Genomic DNA, 22,325 nt, shown 5'->3' with positions numbered 1-22,325 from the left:
AGCCAGGACACAACAGCATTAAATAAAATGAAAACCATTTAAAAATGCTACACATCAGAAATGCTCCCAGCCACTAGGCGGATGCATTGCATCAAGTACATTAAAAGGGCATTTGAAATGTAATGCAGTGATTGTCAAACGTTATAATGTATGTTTCAACTCTTTATATGAATTGGGTCTTTAAAAAAAATACTGACTGAACATTTTAATCGATTAATGATGTAAACGATTAATCCCACTTTTATATTTGATAGTTTTATACTGTTCAGCTGACTCTGTTTATGCTGCAATAAGAAAACTGCAACGCTCATTTACTGCTCTACAGTATAAACACAAGCATAAACCAGTTTATGCATGAACACAGACTGGTTTTAAATGCTAAGAAAACTAAGTTCATGCTATTTTCCAGATCAACTAATGCATTTTTTAATTCTGTTAATATCACTAATCAAATCAGATTAATTTATATAGCGCTTTTTACAACAGATGTTGTCACAAAGCAGATTCAAAGAATTCTAGAAAAGACAAAGTTTTAACAAGAATGTTAAAACCCCAAGGTGAGCAAACCAGTGGTGACAGTGGCAAGGAAAAACTCCCTCAGAGCTGAGGAAGAAACCTTGCGAGGAACCAAGGCTCACAAGAGGGCGACCCATCCTCCTCTGGTCAAACTACCTACAAATTATTATACTACTAATATTAATAGCAGTAGTATTAGTAGTAGTAATAACTAGGAGTCTATGAAAACTAAAATGTAGTTTTCTGGGCAGTGAGTCCAAACTACCCTGATGGGATCCAACATCGAATCACAGAGTATAAATACCTTGGCATATGGCTGGATTGTAACAGAATAATAAATAACTTTATTTTAAGTAGATTTATTTTAGTAGAATTCGCCAAAATCTGTTCTAAAAAGGAAATACAACAGAATATATGGTTCTATGAGTAAAAAGCGACACTCGCTGGTTGGAGGGAGTATTGCGTACCTTATAAAGCAGCCCCCTACCGTATCTGGTTCAGTTCGGTTCTGCCACTGAACGGATATGGTAGGTTAAGACATCTTCTCCTCTCTGTTTAAGTATTATGAGTTTTACTGTTGTACTTTCAGGAAAGGAATTGGTGCGTTGAAGTAACACAGTGTGTACATTTTAGTTTCTGTCCGTGTTGCTTTGTTGCATCGTAGGAGAAAGTTGCTAAGGACGAGTTGTAACTGGTTTTCAGTCGCAGCTAGTTATGCTAGCTCTGTCCACCATATGGTCTGAATGCTATAGCGAACTGATGCGATTTCTTTGGTGCCTTATAGCTGTAAGAGTGGAGAAGTACGATACTGACTAGCTGCTGTATTCCCTCCGACTATACTCAAACAGGTATGCACATTGTATTTTCTTTAGTTTCATGTAATATTTCAAATTGTATTGTATTCTTTTGTTTCTACTGTTTTTGTTGTACAATCAAATGAGCTGAGCTGTTTGATACTGAAAAGCTGAGTCAATGTTGTAAAGATGTATATTGTAATTGCTGTAAGTTCAGTTTGGTTTTGCCACTGAAGGATATGCTGTAAGAGTGGAGAAGTACGATACTGACTAGCTGCTGTATTCCCTTTGACTATACTCAAACAGGCTCCAGCAGATGAACTCCAGTAAAAGCTCAGAACCAACTTGTGAAGCGTGATTTATTGAAGGACTTGCAACCAGGGGGTTACAAGGGGTTCGTGTCCCAAAGGTTACAAGGGGGCCACGAATTAGGAAGTTACAGGATAATAAACTCACTTTCAAACCCCATATTAATAAATTGGTTAGCAAATGTAGGCAGAAGCTCGGTTATCTATATAGAAATAAATCCTGTTTTCCCGTGTATACAAGAAAAATAATTGTTGAGGCAACCTTACCATCTGTTATGGACTACGGTGATGTAATTTACAAACATGCACCTGCCAGTTCCCTCAAACCACTGGACTCAGTCTATCACTCTGCACTGAGGTTCATCACTGGAGACTGTATGAAAAAGTTGGTTGGCCCTCACTAGTTACATGTAGGGAAACACTCTGTTTAAATTATTTTTAAAAATTATTTATAAAACATTCTCCGGGCATTTGCTAGAATATATTACTTCCATGATATCAGTAAATACTGGTGTTTATCAGACTCAATCCAGTGGCTGGATCACATGACAGGGGCTTTTACTGAACTGGGAAAATCTGCTTTTAGTTACAGTGCACTAGCGAGCTGGAACTTAATACAGGACACACTAAAGCTCAGCTTGCTGATGTCACTTGGTCATTTTAAACTCTAACCACCTCCACTCTGCCTGCAACAGTTTTACCTGATTTTTTTAACCTTTTTTTTTTTTCATTCTTTCATTTATTTGTTTTTTATTAATTATATTCATATTCTTATTTTAATAAATTTGTTTTTTTTCTTATCGTCCTCATGTTTTATTTTGACTTGATTTTATTAACCTTTACATCTTATGTATGTTTTAAATTGTTTAATTATATTTTTTATGTATTCTTATTATTAATGTTTCACTTTTTATACTTACCTAATCTGGGTCTTCATTTATTAAATGTACTTTTATCATTTGATATGTTCTTACACATTATCAATCCCTTACTCTGTATCAACTCGGCAACATTGAGGGTGCCCTTCATTTACAATGTTCTCTGAAACTAATAAAGGTTGATTGTTGTGTGTGGAAATTTTTCAGGAAAGAGGGAGTGCCTGGGGTACAGGAGAAAAGGTGTGGTTGTTGCTACTTAGTGAAAGCAAAATCAACAATTTTTACAATTAAATACAAAGGTGTGCGTGATAAATCTATGTAAGAGGTTGTATCATTACAGTATAGTACTAGGGCAAAGCAAGTACTGGATCTCTAAAACCAGTGATTGACATTATTAACTAGAAATGTGCCTTTCCTGAAGGAACCGCAGGATAGTTGCGCAGCGGATACTATGGAAGTCGATACAAGGAACGAGAGATGATAAAACTACGTGTGGATGGCTGTTGGGTAAAGAAGTAATAGAGTTTGAGTGGTGGCGAAAATGAGTGGGACTCAATAGGAGGAACAAGGGATGGAAAAACGACAAATAGAAGAGTGCGGTATGGTATGGTTGGGGCCTAGAGCTTGGGGCCTACCCTGAATGAGTACATGAATTTCGGTGAGTGTTGTGCAATGAAGGGATGTATTTTGTGGGCTGGCAAAAATGAATTGGAGTCTATGGGAGAAACCAGGGATGGAATAAAACAATTGGATGAGTGCGGGAATTCGAGTAGTATATGCGAAACTCGTTCTGGCAAGCAGAAATGCAGTAGATTATTGTGCAATTTTTCACCCAATTCATTGTCAGTGTAAACTCAGTGTTAACTTAGAATAAGTTCCACCTTAAAATTCAATGCTGCCTAAGTGCAGTTCCATGTTAAAAAAATCCATTATGTGTGGTGGTAGTGCAGAGAGATAGGCTGGGAGCCAGGGAGACATTGAGCTCTGTGTGTGAGTTTGTGTTGTCTGAGAGAGGGGGCCATTGTGACATGTCTGGCAAGCTGCCAACAGCTTCCCCATTCATTTTCAATGGGACAAAAATTCCCATAATTTTGGCTGCTGTTCGGAATCCGTGAATCCAATCAAAAAGCTGTATACAAGTACGCATCACACAATTGGGCCGTACAATCTGGAGTTCGAACGGTGTCGATATGTCGAAATCTGCGGGACTAGTTACACGGCAAAGAAACGGCAGAAAAAGAAACAAAACTAGAAATGTGCCTTTCCTGAAGGAAACGTAGGATAGTTGTGCAGCGGATACTATGGAAGTCGATACAAGGAACGAGGGATGGAAAAACTATGGAAGAGTAATGTGGTGGATTTGATCTTGTGGACCTGCACTGAATGAGTATGTCTACATTGGTGGTTGTCGGGCAAAGAAGTAATAGAAAAACTGCGGGAGTAGTTACGGGACAAAAATCCGGCAGAAAAATAAACAAAATAAGAAGTGAGTCAGAACAAGGATGATTCTCCCCTTGTGAGTCTTTGTTCCTCCCAAGGTTTCTTCCTCCAGTCTGAGGGAGTTTTTACTTGCCCCCATTGCCTCTGGCTTGCTCACTGGGGGATATATGTTGTAACTGTATATTTTAAAACTTCTGTAAAGCTGCTTTGTGACAACAACGTTATACAACCCCAATTCCAATGAGGTTGGCACATTAAAGCACGGCAAAATCTTGTGTGGTGCAACTAAATAAAAACAGAATGCGATGATTTGCAAATCCTTTTCAACCTATATTCACTTGAATACACTACAAAGACAAGATATTTAATGTTCAAACGGATAAACTGACTCAGCTTGAGGACATTAGAGTTCACCCAACTCAAATTTCTTAGTTGAGTGAAACAATCTCCCAGCTAATATCTTAAAGCCTGTATCTCAGTTAGATAAATAAACCTGAATTTGCATTTTACTGTTTCCCAATTAGCTGGCACTCCTTCTATCACACGGTCCCACCCGGCATATTTTCCTCTTGGACTTCTAGATGTACACAGCTATGGTATTGCTGAGATTCAAACTCAAAATATCCTGATGTTGGGATGCCTTTTTTTATTTATGTTTGACACAACGTCCCAACTTCATTGGAATTGGGGTTGTACAAAGCTCTATACAAATAAACTTGAATTGAATAGAAGATACATTTCGGTAAGATACTAGCCCACTAAATAACGCATATACCATCAGAAGTGCACTCGTTACTGTAGTGTGTGAAGTACATAAGTGTATGGTTTTGGACGAACGTGGCGATAGTTGCGCTAGTTCGCTAATGTTAATGTTAAATTTCGTCCTACTTCATGAGCTGTAATGCTTTCTATTTTGAAATGCTATTCTCTGTAATCGTTACTGGTGTTGGAACAGACTATTATTAGTAACTATTATTCAGAGCGAGCCTGTTCACTTTTCAGATGATAACATTTGGATCGTAGTCTTAACACCGAGGCCGCAAAGGCGTTCAAATTTGGCAAAAACAGTTTTCTGATTTGGCTCTACTTGCTAACAGTTTAACAAGGTAGTTTTCCTTGAACACAAAGGGTAGCTGGACAAAGGGTTACCAGTGAAATGAAGCGTTTACAGAAAATCGTTTGTTTAACTTTTTATAGAGAGGTTTGCCATAAACATCCCAGGCAGCCAACGACTCTGGCTCGGAAATGGCTGTCACTCGGCTCACAGTTGCAGTCAGTAAGTGGCGCTAGTGTTGGCGTCTATAACATTCTGTTTCATGCTGTCTAGCCTCTGTGATGTCAGAGGCGTTGTGCTGGCTCACAGTCAGCAAACGACCGTGTTACGGAGGTACAGAAGAATCTTTTATAGTCTTTCATTCACCAGACATATAATAGAACAGACTGAGCTCTAATATAGAGAATTATCTATTTTGCAAGCTTATTAAGATAATTAAGAATTATTTAAGATAATAAAAAGGAAAGTTGGTAGTTAATTGTACATTCATTATAATTTATTATACATTATATATACTAACATATGATGTTACAGTTTAGCAATTTTGTAAAATATAACATTCAATAATATATAGCCATAAAACATTATTTCATATTATATTATGGACTTAGTCAAACTTAGCATTGTAACTGACCGCAATAGTGAGATTATTCTCTGCTTTCTTTTTTAATTTAAAACTTGTTCAGAATCACCACATAAGGTCAGATGAACATAAACTACATTACATCCATTTTATTATTAAATGAAAACATAGAGATGATAACATTCCAATCTGCTCTCAGGGGCTGAACATTAACAAACAAACAATAGTTAAGCCATTCTGGAAAGTATCAATAAGATCTTTAACTGTACAACAGTGGTTTTCAACCCGTGGGCTGCACACCCCTGTGGGACATGGGGATACTGCAGTTTTTTAAAATTTTACATATGGCAAATATTGTTGATTATTTGTAAAATTAAAAAGGTGTGTATATTGAACTTATTGATTTTTCTGGCAAAATGATTAATGTTTATATTTTCAGTGCAAGCAAAACCAAAATGAAGGAAATACAGCAGTAAATATGTAGCACTGGGCTTGACTGAGAACTGAAAATTCCTACGCTGTGCTGTTTGCTTAAGGGTCTTTTCAAATGAAACTTTGAAAATCAACAATTTACACTATCTGTCTGACATCCAGCACTCTGTAGTTATCAAATAAGCCTTCATATTAAGTGAGTCAGAACAAGATGATCTAATGTAGAGTGTTAAGGATGTGTAGTGTGAGAGGCTGGTGTACACACTCTGGTCTAATTCTTCCATCTGAAAGAACACAGCAATCCAGAGATGTATGTCCCCTTTACATTATCATTTGTTTCAGAGAAGATTTAAGACATTAGGCAAACTTAGTATGTGTAAAGATGAAGAAATAGCATTGTAGTACAATATAATGTTGTTGTGTGGTATATGTAATGAAAAATGTGTAATGTAATTAGTAACTAGTTACAAACATTCTCAATAAGTAGCCTACATTAAAAACATGCAATTCAATGCGCAATGACACTACATAGACAATTTTTCTAAAGATGTTTGTTATTGCATTACCCATTACATATTATAGTAACTATAACTGTTGTAAACTGTTAAAAATGAGATGTCAGCTCAACTCAAAATGATATACAGTAATAGCTGATTACATGGCTTTTCTTGAGTTGACTCAAGTTTGGCGCACAACTCAGACTTTTTATTTAAATCAAAAGTTCTCAAAATCTTTTATTTCTGGTTCTCAGTTAGGTAAATAATTTTTTTGTTTTCTACACTGAAGTTCCCCGTTAGCCAGGGCTCTTTTCATCACACAATGCTGCTAGATATTTTTCCTCTTGCGTACGCACTTATGGATGGCATTGCTAGTGCTCAGAATCAATCTTCTGTTGTGGTGATGGCTTAGCCCACTGCACCACTCAACAACACATAAAGCGATTCAGATTTTGTGTCTAGAATTGTTTAATGCACTAGAGAAAATATTTGTTGTTTTAAAACTAAAGCACGGCAAAGTCTTGTGTGGTGCAACTAAATAATAAAAGGCATCCCAACATCAGGATATTGTGAGTTTGAATCCCAGCGATACCATAGCTGTATACATCTAGAAGTCCAAGAGGAAAATATGCCAGGTGGGACCGTGTGATAGAAGGAGTGCCAGCTAGTTGGGAAACAGTAAACAGCTGTGCATGAATTAGGCTATCAAAATTTCCTGCCTACAGTTTAATGTAGAGCGCTACCCATAAATATGTACTACAGTAGGACATTCCTACAATGTTGCACAATTCATTTAGTGCTGACTCTTAAACAGCTTAGTGATGAACTAAACTGTATAAATAATTTTTACTACTAAATTAACACTTACAAAAAAGATAAAAAAATGATTACTTACAGTGTCAAATGTGTGCAACAGGTTATCTTTGTTATTATTGTGTTTTAAATTGAGACTGAAACTTTCAGTTTTGTTTGACTTCCAGCTCTGGATGCTTCCGTCTGTATCCTAGCAACCACTTCTTTGTGCGCGTATCACTGATACAGCATGAACAGCAGAATGGAGCAGGGAGCTCAGTACATAGAGAAAGGACTGTTTTATTCTGTTTATTCTTGTTTTGTTCATATTCATTAATAATTCACCTGCTGGTTACCTTATGCGGAAGCATCATACTCAGCAGGTCTTGATAAATTATTATTCCTGAGACTGGCACATTTAACAACAAACAGTTCTAACACACCTAACCCTGTGTCTGAGACAACACTGCATATGAAACCGCTAGTTAACTCGAGACAAGAGTTAGTCTAGAGACTGGTCACCATCACTTGAGGCAAAGAACAGACTTGAGTACTAAAGCACTATCCCTGTGTTTTTGTGTTACAGGAGCATGCAGGGCATTTTTAGTCTTTGTGACTTGTAATTGAAGTGCCTGTTCAATAAAGAGCAGTTGTGCAGTGTTTTCCACATCATCTGTGGGTAGTCTGGGGGCAGTCGTGGGCTGGAGGTTAGGGATCCAGCCTTGTGACCGGAGGGTCGCCGGTTCGATCCCCAGAGCCAACAGCACATGACTGAGGTGTCCTTGAGCAAGACACCTAACCCCCAACTGCTCCCCGGGCGCTGCGGATTGGGTTGCCCACCGTTCTGGGCAAGTGTGCTCACTGCCCCCTAGTGTGTGTGCTCACTAGAGTGTATGTGGTGTTTCACTTCACAGATGGGTTAAATGCGGAGGTGAAATTTCCCCGTTGTGGGACTAATAAGGGTCAATTAAATTAAATTAAATTAAATCTGTGCTGAGGCTGCAATGGTGTCAGAAGTTTGGTGGCCGCATGTTTGAAGAAATTAAGTGGCACATCAACAAACTCAAAGTTGGACAGCAAAGAAGACACAGCCTTGGGTTGAGAGCAGCACAGACAAGTGCCCTCACTCACACTAGTGTTGAGCCTCCATTGGCTGCAAAAGTTAAATAAAAAGCATTTTCCCGTGTACCTAATGTTTTCCTTGTCTAGAGTTGTGTGCCTACGCTACACTATATACAGTAGCAGAAGGGGCTATTTATTTACTGTCATTAAAGGAAAAAGTACCGTTTAAAATATGGCCCAAATCATTTTTTAATCTTCCTGATATATTTGAAATTTTAGCCTTTTGTTTATAATTACATTCATTTCAGAAATGTATTTGATTCTTCTATACTTATTTTCTTCTATTTAAATGATGCTTGTTTCATTTAATTTGCCCATATGATTTGTGTTGATAAAAGCTGGTGTAGTTATTTATTATGGGGACATGATTTTTTCCATCTGTGCCTACTTTATTTTTATTTTGTACTAGACATTTTTCTTCTAAGTAAGAAAATTGAAGAAATTGTAAGTCATTATAAATGTTCATTAAAACAGCACAACATGTTTATTTTAATACCACGCCTGGTACTAAAACCTGGTACCTTAAGAGTAAGCTCAAACACCTCAACTATTTGTGTGGAATATAACTGCATAGACGGTCTGAGATAATGAGCTGTTGGTTCGCAGTTTTCTGAGGTTGGGCTTTTAGTTTATTTACGGTACGGTGGACAAGCAGTGTCGCAAAGGCATCAGGTGATCTACTGACACAAAGCGTAGGCTGACTAGAGAGCACAAAGTGACACACTGCAAAAATGTGAGCATACTTATTTTGGGATTAGATATTGGTATTAAATCTGCCTAACCATATGAAGATGCGCTAAACTGTTGAAGGTATTTATTTTCAGAATTTATAGGCGTATTTTATATGCGAAATAACATTTACTGTAAACGATCAGCCGCAACATGGGGCTGTGCTATAGTCTGCGTCCTCGATTGTTTGGGGATTTAAGTGGATCTATTTCAAATGCCAATTCTGATTCAGACCAACCGCCTGATCCGTTACCTCCGTCGCATGTGGGGGAATCACGGCAGGATGACCCCGGGGGAAACAAAAAGACCTCACCATTACGCACCAGTCAAACACAGCGCTGGAACACTGGCAAGCATCCAGATGGGGAGCACCGTCTAAGGGACGCGAGCGCTGATGGATCGTTGATACAGAATGGTGGTGGAGCAGGAGGTAAGGGGACTGTGAAGGACCGAAGTCGACGACTTCAGCTACTGCAGGCGTCCAGCACCCAAAAACATAAACAATGGGACAAACTGGTGGTGGAGGAAAAGGAGGCCGAGAAGGAAGCGAAGAAAGTCAGTAAGAATATAGACCGGGCCTTGAAAGAACTTAAACGGGAATACAAACAGACTCATCGATTACTTTTATTAGGTAAGTTTACCCACCTCATTCTCAAAAGATATCGCATAGAAGCAACTGTTCAATAAGAATACTCCATAAGCTAATACTGGGCTTGATTGTTTCTTCTCGTTGATTTGACCAGTTTAACCACGTCAAATCGATGTTCTTACCCCAAATGCAACTAACTTAATAAGCTTGCCTCCTGAATTTCACTTTGTCAAATTATTTTGAAAAATGAAATATTATTAGAGGAAGATAATGGTGTATATCAAGTAGTCCTAGAGGACCACATCAAGTTTTTCGTTTCTTTCTCTGATGCAAAACATCTGAACTACTTACCAAACCTTTCGTGAATCGAAAGTGCAGGTATATTACAGCAGGGTAGACTGCTAACCATGAAGTGCTGTATCATTCAAGCATATGACTTTGAATCCCTGGTCTAGACTGAGACACAGTATCCCAGAACTGGAGGACCTGAGAATATGTACATATAGATAAAGGTGTTCAAGAGAGCAAGCAAGACCATGCAGGGTTTTGTGAGGCAATTAAATTAGAGATGATAAAGACAAAGCTGTACCGTGGATGGTATTGGCATGATGTTTTGGTTTGTGAGAGAATCCTTCAGATTCCAAACATGTTTGTGAATATGCTTCGGTTTGGGGACAGATGCCAATATAAATATCTGACAAGGATCATATTTTTTAAAAATACCTGAATATATCTCATCTAAGAAGGCTACTCTTAACTTCTGTAAAATAAATATATTTTGAGAAGCAGCCCAGAAAAATTGATTGATTACTCTGAAAAGCATCTAAAGTAGTTTTGCTTAAAGGTCAGTGTATTTTCAACATGTAGAAAGTTGTATTGCTATTCAGCAACAACAAAATTATGAAATCTAAACAGATACCTGAAGACCATCTTTGTTGGGTCTGAAGTTCAGCTCTGCTAGTTTTAGCAAACATTTTCTATTTATTTATTGAGTTTAACATATTGGAAAAAATACAATATGATAAATTCAGGAAATCAACAGTAATTGTGTATTAAAATGTGCAGAAGTGCATTCTGTCTAGAGGATGTGTGTGTGTGTGTGTGTGTGTGTTATTGTTGTTGTTATTATTATTATTATTATTATTATGCAGAATGCTGTCATAATGACATTCAGACAGACATTTCATACAGAAATCTGTCATCTTTGCTGCATGGGCAGATCACCTTAACTTTGTTCTAAATGTCTGCAGTCTGAAACTATTTGACAGTGGAATATGAATATTTGTTGTTGTAGCCTGAGTGTTTTGATGGTGTTTGAGCTAGTTGTGTTTCATCTAATCACTGGCATGCAAAATGTGAGTGAGCAGCTACAGCTAATGCTTCGAGTCTACTTTCTGTCATCAGAAGCATGTACAAAATGCACTCCTGCCACATTTTTCACTCATGAGTCATGACCAGTTCAAAGTCGGACCACATGTTATTTTTTTTAACTTTACTAAAGATTAACTATGGTGTTAGCAGTTACTTGCTATGCATTTTCTGCTGTGGAAGCAGAATTTTTCTAAGATGCTCATGCCTGACAGTCTTGCTGTAGTGCTAGGTAAGTTTGGTTTAAACCTCTTTCAGAGTGACATTTTTTGAGTTTTTAGGTTAGATAAACCCTGTACTGCTATCTGTATTTTCCATCATTCGATCAAGTGATGTAAATGGGAGCGAAAAACAACGTCAAGAGATCTATAACAAGATTTGTTACCAACAATTTTATTTGTTATCAGAAATGTTTAGTTGTTGCAGCCCTACACCATGAAATTAAAAATGTATGACAAGAAACAGAACATATCACTCCAGGATGTTACATTATGTTCATACCAAAAATGTAAACACATGAACATTTTTTTGTCTTACCATAGTATTAATTGATGGCCTACCATATGTTACCTAAATTATGTAGCTGTATCACCCATGAAAACACAGATCAGATGGGATTGGTACTGGTCAAAACTCAATATTACAATATTTGGGCTGGATCAGGACAATGGTTTTATTGTAGGGCCAGACAGTATAACTGTAATATGATGTACTCTGTTTTTTTTTGTGTTTTTTTTTTTTAATGATGCCAGTATTTCAAAATAATTGCATGTCAAGTTCTATTCCACATCTGAACAGCTAAATAAACACTTTCCACGCAATATTTTAGGAGTTCATTTATTGGTGGTGCATGAACTCACCATTAGTGGTACTGTTAGAAAGAGGGGAGAAATCAGAGCCAGAAAAAAACTCAGTAAAAAAAATGCCTTAAGCATGACGGAGCAACACACACCACATAACATGTTCATGTTTGGCTTTCATCTAGCTCACAACAGTCCCTCTAATTTGCTCTCCCAGATGTCCCTTTAACTGGTGTTATTTTAGCATGGAACCAATCTTGCACTGTGTAGCACACTTGGCCAGCTAATTTAACTCCTGTTAGCTTAGCCAAAAGCCTACAGTCCTAGACACGACAAAACAATTTACATTTCAGCTTTCTGTCACCAGTCACTTGACTTTTGCTCTTTCAGACAGTAGTTTGTATCATCTAAACTTGTGTCAGCAGAGACATAGTACAGAATCAAACTTGTAGTGTGGAGTGTGGCATTGTTTGGGTCTATAGCCTGCTCGCAAGCTAACGTCAAGTTACCTGATCAAGCTACAGATCTGAACACCAAGAACCAGATTTAATTTTTTTATCAGTTGCTCAGCTTCATTCCCTTAAATTTTAATCATCATCTGAACCTGTTTCAGTGCTTTAATTGGCGAGAATCAAACGTTCTGTGGTACGCAGAGCAGGTCGGAAGCTAATGCTAACCAGCTCCTCTCTGCTAGTTTGCAGCACTGTTTATCAATCGTTAGATATATGCTTTGACATTTGTTGAATGAAGCTTTGAAATCGTACACTATGCTCACCTGTGTACTGACTATGTAACTGACCTACTCTTTTTGATTATCTGCGATTTTTAAATTACACAGGGCAAGAGGGCACAACAGCATCATAAATGTTTTTATGACACTTATGACCCCACTTGATAATACTCTATATTGCAGTAATATTTGGAGATGTTTTGAATTTTGGTATTGAAAAAGGGATACTGCCCAACCTGCTTTAAAGTTGATAAGCATTTGCTCCTCTGCAGATTTTCACTGGGCTCAAAAGGAGTTCAATGTGGCTGTTAGTGACAGAAACCCTGTAACACTCAAATTCATGTCATGGCTCTTTTATATCAATATTTATCATTTGCAGTCTATTGTTTTTCCAATGTTACACTTGACTTGAGACTCACACGTCGTTCATCTGAAGGGATCGGAGAAATAGAGTGCCTGATCCCCAACCCTGCTGTCCCACAAAAATAAATCAGAGAACAGGGAACTGTCACTTTGCCAGAAGTGTTCTAGCAGTTGTTGCTCTTATATGCACTTATTTCTGAAATCATTTGTGTGAGAATTTTTGTGAATTTTCAGACATCACGATAGATAAGCATTCTTCCTATTGCTAGAGCTCTACTGGCCCTCCCTCAGTGGAGACACAGAAAATGTGAGTGACTTTTATCATGTTTGTTGATTGATTGTTATTCTATTTGTTCTCACTTTGCCCCACCTTGACAAAGTTTCAACAAGCCAGTTTTTGTCACGGTTTGATTTGTGCTTTTTCCTATTTTTACATCTAACACTCTTACTCGCACTACCTTTTTAATTTAACAAAATATTGAACAGTTCATAATCAGAATAACAGCACACTGACATAACAGCAAAGTACATTTTTCATAGTGGTTAAAACAAACTTTATTGGACCTTTACATCATACATGATGTTGCAGTGTATGCTTGCAGAATCTGTCAATTTAACTTATTAATATTTATTACATTGCATTTTTATAAAAAATTATTTTATTTGGATTTCCAGCAACTATGTGGGACATATGGTATATGATGCTGATTGATAACAAACAGGGACATTTATAAAACACCTTTTATGTAAACATATGCATTCTTGAAATCTTTAGTAGCTTCAAAATGTTTGCTAGTACAAACAATTTACACATGCTCTTCCAAAAGACATCCACGTCTTCTGTTTATTGAAGGGAAACTTGCATGAAAACTTGTATGACGTTTTAATCTGATAATGATTCAAAAAGTGAAAGACAACTTAGCAGTCTACATAAATGAAAACAAAGGTGTGTTCTTCTTTTTTGCTTTTTTAGCCTTTAGTCATCTGATACATTTTTAAAATATTGTTGTTTGTAAAAATAAATTAATAAATAAAAATAGGGACACACTTGCACATTTTATCATTTATTTAAATTTTTTCCACTGTTAAACTCATCAAATAAATAGAAATTATGCACAAAAAACATGTAGCGTGTTTGAATGCAATGGGAATTTAAAGACCTAAGAATGTTTGTTTGCAAAATGCTGGCTGGATGTACAACAATACCATGGAACAGGACCTGCCAAACCCGGAAGGTAAATTACCGTCTCACTGCCATTTGGTCCTCACCGTTGTAACTCTGCAGTGTGGGAACTGCATTAACAGTAATATGTGTCAACCTGAGTTAACTTTAAAAATGGCTCGTTTATATCTTTTTTGTTACTCAGGATAATCACTTCATTGAATAGCTCTTTTGTACTGTATATTGATGGGCTGTGTTAATAAATATATATATATATATATATATATATATATATATATATATATATATATATATATATATATATATATATATATATGAATGCTTTCTGCTCATAACCTAAATTAATATAGTCAGAATATTTTAAGTTTCTTGCATAAGTATAACCTATCATGGACGCAATGAACTAGTGAATAATGACTAACGATTAACTTAATGTACTTTATTGTCATAGTTTTTGGGTGATTTGTCAGTTTGTATGAAAAAAATATTACTGTTGCCCTTGGGAATTTTACCGTGAAAAAAGGTTCCTCCCTTCAATTAATTTTTTTCTTTAACTTCTTTTGCTAGTTAGTTGTTGTAGCGTTAACCAATAGTTCATGGTATCAGATAAAAGCAGCATGCCATTAGCTCAGCCGCAGTTGAGAAATTTTTGCACCAGAATTTTTCTTGGTAACACATAATTATGAATTGTATTGTCTTATTAACCTTAGCTATGTAATCTCATACAGGATTTTTAAGGTTAATACCTGGCACACATGGTATTTGGGGCAGAATATTTTGAACATTCAAATGTGCGCTGTTAATTAAAACTAGATTAAAGACTATAAATGACTATCAATCAGTGATAAAAAAAAGTTGATTATAAAAATATAAAGCTTGACATCATCATGACACATCGTGTATTGTGACAATTTCTTGAGGTGTCATGATATAAAATTTTTGCCATATGTCCAAGCGCTATGTTCATGCATAGCTGTCTTCATTTAGAAGCAACTCTTTTTGCTCACTTTTACACATTTAGGTTTTGTGCTCCTTGTTACAGTGTTACAGTGTTCCTGATTAACTGAACTTTGCTTCCCAGTAAATTGGTTTTATCATTTACTAGTGTTGAACTTTGATTCTGAAGTAGCTGAAGTACGATCACTTGTATAAAGACCAGTCAAAATGTCTTCTTTTGCTGTATGCTGCATCCATTTTGCATTCAAGATAAAATGAATAATGAAAGATGTCTAAGGAAGTCCATATCATTAATATTATTTGACAAATCATATGTTGAACTTTGTCATTGAGCTCATTTTAAAATCTTCCTGATAAATTAGCGTGTTAGCCAGTGTGACCAAAATGCATTTGCTATTCTGCCTGGTGCCTGTAGTCTGCTTTTGTTGAAAACTGTTTGGGTTTTTATGTGTTATAGTTAATGGTCGTAGTGGTGAAAGTGCATTCGTTGTTTTTGCATGGTGCTGTTCATTTAACCTTCAAAATATGTCTGTACCTCTTTATGAAATGTATGAACCAATTCATTGGTGTTTTTTTAAATATTTAAAGAGCCAGGGATGTTCACACTACTTTCAATTTCCTGCTGTCTGTTTTGCATAAATCAATTCATGTTTATTATCAAAGCTTTATTTATAAGGTCTGTAATGAAAACATGTGAACAGAGAAACAGATTTATTTGCGGTTAGGAATGCACACAATTTTGCAAACAACAAAAGAAATGGTGAAACTGTCACAGCAGCACAACACGCTTTAAATTTTTTGATATTTTATTTTTAAGTTTTGGTGTGATTGATTGATTAGAGGTTCATTTCTAGTTTATTTATATTTGAGGAACTCTGTTGCTCCAGCTACTGGTGCCTTTGTGCCTGCGGCAGAGAGTACTGCACAATATCCGTAGTCCAGTAGGAATGGATAATTGCACAACGGAGTCCAGGCACTGCAGAGGCTATAGCTGTCCTTCCACAGGTCCAGCAGTAGGGGTACATCAAGATGTGAAAATGAACAATATAACAAACTTAAAATTTTTAGAAAATTGAAGTTACCAGAACATTCTATCATTCTATTCTATCTATTTTTACATTCTATCAACTTTGATGTTCGAGGAACTTAACGTTTTAATGTTTTTTTGTTTTTTTTTACTTGGACCAAATGTTTCAACAGTGTATTAAACATGCTAAGACAAAAATTTAAGTGATTTCAGGAGTCCTGAGTGGCACAACTATGTAAGTACGAGTTTACCCTGTAGTCATTGTAAACTTGAATCCTACAGACCTACGTGGCCAGCAAGCCAAATGGCATTGTACAATAGAGAGTGCCAGGCAGCAGCAAAATTTGGTCAAAACTACTTTGGTTTATCTAACTGAGACCTAAGTTGGCCTAATTAAACTAAAGCCATAGACAGGCATTTGGCTTTTTGCAAAAGCAGGGTAAACTAAGTTAAAGAGGAATTCCACCAATGTTTTTTTTTTTACCCCAAAAAAAATAAAAAATTTGCATACATTTTGCACAATTAAATAATTAGAATACAAACAAAGTCATTCACAGTGGTTTGATATGAAATGCTCCAATTCTGGAGAAACTTACTGAGTCTGAATTATTTACAGTGGTGACAGAAACTAGAGCTTAGTGCCTCTAAAAGCTACCAACTAATGAAAAGTTGTTTTGTGACAGTTTTGAGGATTTTGGCCTAAAACATTTTTAAATACATTCACGGCAGAGAAGTACATGCAGGGTGCTGTAAACCAAATAAGTACCTAAGGAAAACGTATTGTTCTTCAGATTTACCACTGTTTTATCAGTATGAACATAATATTAAAAAAAAAAAAAGTCAGAAGACTCATATAGGTTAAATGGTCATTTTTGATAATACATAAAAAATCTCTTCTTGCTTTGCAGACAATGTGGCGCTTAGTAGTCTATACATTGAGTAATTTTGCATCAAACTTGAATGACTTTGTTTATATTGTAGTGATTGAATTATGCAGAACCTAAGAAAATTGAATTTCGCCTTAAATGAGAAAATAAAATGTTCTTTGGCACTTAGCTTGGAGCTACTATATGTGCTATAACAGCTATAAAAAATCAAGGAAATGTATGAAGTATAGGCTAGTAGCCTTAATGCAGCTGGTGTATACAGCTTTTATTCCTGTTCTTGGAGGCTCTCTAATCAGAGGGTGACTACAAGAAGTTGTGTCTGAGGGTGTCTGGGGAACAGTAAAAGCATAGACCAATGCATCGACGAAAAAGCACAGCGAGAGGCAAATAAGAAAATAGAAAAACAATTGAAGAAATAGAGGCAGGCATACAAGGCTACCTATTGTCTGCTATTACTAGGTAAGATGTAGAGTGCATTGTTTTGTAAAACAATCCCATAAAAATATGATAAATTGTTCTCTTGATACGCATTAAGACATCCGTGTTTGACAGCTCACCCAGTATACTGTGGTGCTGGGTACTGATGATTCCCTGATTTCTAAATGGAGGCATTAATATTTTTCTTTTGTAACTGCATTTTAGTAACTTTGTAGATGAAGTGTCAACAACATGTCCAAAATATGCAGGTTAACATTGGATAATCATATTTTCATTCAGATGTATTAGTCCCATAACTAAAGAATGGACTTTCCCTTAACGCCAGGTGGGTAGAATAGGCTCCCTTTTCTCTTTCTTACTTTCCGTGTGGCATAATGTAAATATTTACGTATTCCCTCAATGCATTGTCTTTGGGTCTCAGTGATAGAGAGGGCATTTTCCATTGCGCGTTTGTGCGAAGGACTACGTCGTGAAACCACTCCCTTTCCGGGTGTTTGGCCCTTTATGAATGTTGACGATACCATTGGACATAGTAGGGGGTTTGCACAAGGTAACGGAAGTCAGGAAATATAGTGTTAGAAGCTACAGGGCACGTTTGTAAATATGTGAAAACCAGTATGTGTTCTAGAGGGGCGCAGTAAGAAGTCTGTGTCGGCTTGCCTACATGCGTAGTCCTAAATCATCTGACGTTAGCAATCTTGGGTATGCCGAAGATCCGTTGTATTCTGGCTTTAAGATCTCTCTGCATGCGATGAACGGGTAGAAAGACAAAATAGGTTAATTATCTGGCTTTCAGGTAGTTACGTTTAATGGGCATGCGATTTACTATGTGGGCTTGACCATAACAGATATGGAAGTCATGCGACTTTTGCGGTTCCAATAGACCCAACCCTTCTACTCAGTATGGCTGCATTTTTCCTTCGCTCGCTTGTAGCCTTTATTTGAGCACCTTTCTGCTTTCGAATGTCGAGTCACGAAAACGTAGCATGTTATAGCAAAACCCAGCTAACACTTACGCCGTAAAACATGCATCTGCTAAGTGCTTGTATATTTAAGAGATAAGCTGCATACAAATGATTTGCTGTGGCGTAAGGTTACTACCAGGTGTCACAGAGAGAGGCAGTGCTGAGTTGGAGAAAAAATTGGCAACTGATGGAAATGTACATAAAAAAATACAGAACAGAGAACGAGACAGCAACATTTTAAAAGGCGTTCCATTGCGAGTCCCACTTTTGCAAGTTCATACTGTCGATTAAACGAAAAAAATCAGTTATAAGCTGTTGTGCAGATCTGATCCCGTATCGCATGAATGCCAAATGTCTGGCTGGCTGCGGCGAAAACGGCGTTATAGCAGGGAGAAAATTCTTCCCCGCGACGGAAGAGCAACGTGCTGATTTTTCATATCAAAATTAGAAATAACATAAGAAGGACACCACATTTGCGATTGAATACATAGGATTATAGAAGATGGGGTGTCTGGGGAACAGTAAAACCGAAGACCAGCGCATCGACGAAAAAGCACAGCGAGAGGCAAATAAGAAAATAGAAAAACAATTGCAGAAAGAGAGGCAGGCGTACAAGGCTACCTATCGTCTGCTATTACTAGGTAAGCTGTAGAGTGCATTGTTTTGTAAAACAATCCCATAAAAATATGATAAATTGTTCTCTTGATACGCACTCAAGACATCCGTGTTTGGCAGCTCACCCAGTACACTGTGGTGCTAGATAATGATGATTCCGATTTCTAAACGGACACATAATGTTTTTTTCCTTTGTAACTGCAGGTTAGGTACATAGTATTCACATTTAAACGTCATGTTTCTGTAATTTTCCAGGGGCTGGGGAATCCGGAAAAAGCACTATTGTGAAACAGATGAGGATTCTTCACGTTAACGGTTTTAACGCAGAGTAAGTAAGCTTTTATTTTTATATTCAACGTATGTATTTGTAATACAGGGTGTCTTAAAGCAAGGTTATGTGAAAATGTGCTGTATGGATTACAATGCCGCGCCTGATGGGCCCTGCACTGAATGCCTAGCCGCAGCATGGCGACTGCTGCTCCAAATGGAATTCCAAATGGAATTTTCACATGCAGCTCAAAGCATGTTTGTCACTGTAGCCTGTTGCCATCTATGAAGTTATACGACATTACAGTACAAACGTGTATGTGTTTTTTTTTATTTTTTTTACCCTTGCTGTGTGTTTGTGTGTGTAATAGGTCTACATTATTCTGAAAAATGTTTTCTGTTGTGTTGGCTTGATCATTGCTTATAAGGAGTAAACAGTCTCACAACTTTAGCATACTATTCTAGCCTGTTGATGATGTGTTACTCAGTCTAAACTGTATATTGATGGCTAGCCTGATGTTTACATTTACTACCACTGGCATTTTATGGTTTTGCTTAAAGTTGAAATAAACTTTACCATGATTTAAAAAAGGAAACATTAAGCTGCTTATGCAGAAAACTTAGGAGGTGCAGACACATATTTTCTCACTGATAATGTATGGTTATTCACAGGGAAAAGAAACAGAAAATCCAAGACATTCGGAAAAATGTGAAGGATGCTATAGTGGTAAGTAGACTATAATAGCTGCCCAGTGTAAACTATATATACACACACACACACACACATATACACACACACTCTCTACAGTGAATGTATATATGTGTATGTGCACGCGCGTGTGTGTGTGTGTGTGTATATATATATATATATATATATATATATATATATATATATACACACACATGCATACTAGGACACACACAACACGTGTGTGTGTGTGTGTGTGTGTGTGTATGTATGTATGTATGTATGTATATATATATATATATATATATATATATATATATATATATATATATACACACACACACACACACACACACACACACACACACACACACACTCCAGGAGTGCTATACGCCTCAAAAGTGTTTTTGTTGTTTACATATGAAAAGCTGTGTTATAATTGCCTATGCATAAAGCTGTTATGCCAGCCCCTGTGATGTTTTGCATTTATGTTATCTAATGCTATGCATTCATAGTTTGTTTTTTTTCTTATATGTCTTAGACAATAGTGTCTGCAATGAGCACTTTAATTCCACCTGTCCCTCTTGCCAACCCGGAGGACCAGTTTAGGATTGATTACATCAGAAGCATAGCACCACTGTCAGATTTTGACTACTCGCAGGTAAGGGCTTGGTTCAGTTATTCAGCATTCTGAAGGCTGGATGTGACATTTCAGTTAAAATGTTGGAATTCTGTGTTTTAAAGACATCAAATATCAGATGAGATATGAAGGAATCTTTTTCATATATAAGTGTATATATATTATTTTCCTGCTTTTCTTTCATCAGTTCTTTAATGATATTTTCTAAGTTTACAGAAAAGGAGAATTACATGTTTAGCTTTTATTGTAATATGATTATTCAGGACTTTTTCAGTCACCCATAGTTCATTTAGGGTGTTTAACATCAACACAGTGAAAATCACTGGATTGCTTTGGTTTTGCTCTCTCTGGAATGTACTTCTCTGTTGTTTAATAACATTAGTGCATTCATTATTTACTGGACTAAGTTGATGAAGTGGCTATAAGTGATCTCCCAGTAGACACTATAAGAGTTTGTGTTGTACATTAAAATTGTCAATGTATTATGACCACTAGGCAACAATTAGTTTTTATGTTACACATAATGTGCAATACATGTTTGAGCATGCAGGTGCAACACTGGTATTCCAAAAGATCTGTCTACAGTTGCGTACTTACTTAAGTTAAGTTTTTCTGAATTCCAAGTGTGTACAAAGTTTCAAGGGAACAAAAGCAAAAGTAAAGAAAAAAGTAATTCTGTGTGGCATTTAATTATTCTGCATAACATCATTCTCGCTCTGTGTTGGTGATTTTTTTTACATTTTGTTTCATGTTGCTGTTAAAGTAGACCTTGCTAAAGAAAAGGTGTCACAGTAGATAAGCTATGGTTCAGCTGCACTGCCCTTGAAAAGTAACGTTTTAAGGTATTGATAAATATAGAAATGTGAGGTAAAAATACAGAATGTAGTAACATTTTGGTGGATTTTTAAATGTTGTTGCTAATTGCCCATTTTAGATCAACTCGTCAATAAATTTAAGGACAAATGAAGTTTGGGGTAGGGGTTGACCAATATGAATCTTTGCTAGTACTTGCATACCATCAGAGATTTATAAATCAGCATGGCTGATGATAAGTATAATGCTGAAATGGTCTGTATTTAACCACAATACCATTTTAAGAAATTAGGAAAATACTTAATTGCAGAATTTTAATAATGTTTATATAATAATATTCATAACATTTATAAAGTGGCCTGTATATAAATAAATTTGAAAAAACCCCAAGAACACATGCTATAGATTGCTGTGATCTTTTGCTGTGAGCTGTGAGAGTGTTCAAGATGATAACAAAACAAAGCAGCTTTACAAATCTACAATAAAATGTGAAATTCCAGTCATGTAGTAACTTTTTTAAATGTAGTTTATATGAAGATCCAGATGCAATCATAAAATCATGATAATGTGACAGCCATGCCTGTTAGCAATAAAGAGTTTCAATACAACCTTGGTACTTTATTAGGCTGTTATAGATAAGCAAGATTTTGTTCAAGATGTTTATTAAAATTCTACAAATACATTTTGAGGGCCTTTCAAAGGGTGCCTGAGCAATGTCAGGAATATAATGTGGCTCTTTAGTCCTGGGGAAAAAACTATGATTAAATATTGAGTATGAATTTAACAGCTCACAGAGGTGCATGTTAAAAAACAGCTACCCTGCAAATGCTAATGCTAAAGCAGGTTTAGC

The 22,325-nt window shown here is 36.5% G+C and overlaps 1 protein-coding gene across 4 annotated transcripts in view; it reads left to right on the top strand.

Moving 5' to 3' along the window:
- The first annotated feature begins 9,097 nt into the window (after positions 1-9,097).
- The window catches only part of LOC108439741 (guanine nucleotide-binding protein G(olf) subunit alpha), a 53,833-nt gene continuing 40,605 nt past the window's right edge, over positions 9,098-22,325 (top strand). The window contains exons 1-4 of one of the 4 annotated variants that reach the window (XM_017718303.2): positions 9,098-9,776; positions 19,323-19,395; positions 20,007-20,061; positions 20,564-20,683. In XM_017718303.2, coding sequence (XP_017573792.1) covers positions 9,299-9,776; positions 19,323-19,395; positions 20,007-20,061; positions 20,564-20,683 — 726 coding nt within the window. In that variant the 5' untranslated portion in view covers positions 9,098-9,298. The other 3 variants (XM_037536855.1, XM_037536856.1, XM_017718305.2) reach the window with 3 other exon arrangements.

Source organism: Pygocentrus nattereri, chromosome 3 (assembly GCF_015220715.1).
Source record: "Pygocentrus nattereri isolate fPygNat1 chromosome 3, fPygNat1.pri, whole genome shotgun sequence".
In the NCBI taxonomy this organism is placed as follows: Eukaryota; Metazoa; Chordata; class Actinopteri; order Characiformes; family Serrasalmidae; genus Pygocentrus; species Pygocentrus nattereri.
The sequence above is the reverse complement of the archived record's forward strand: the minus strand, read 5'-3'. Positions and strand labels throughout refer to the sequence as shown.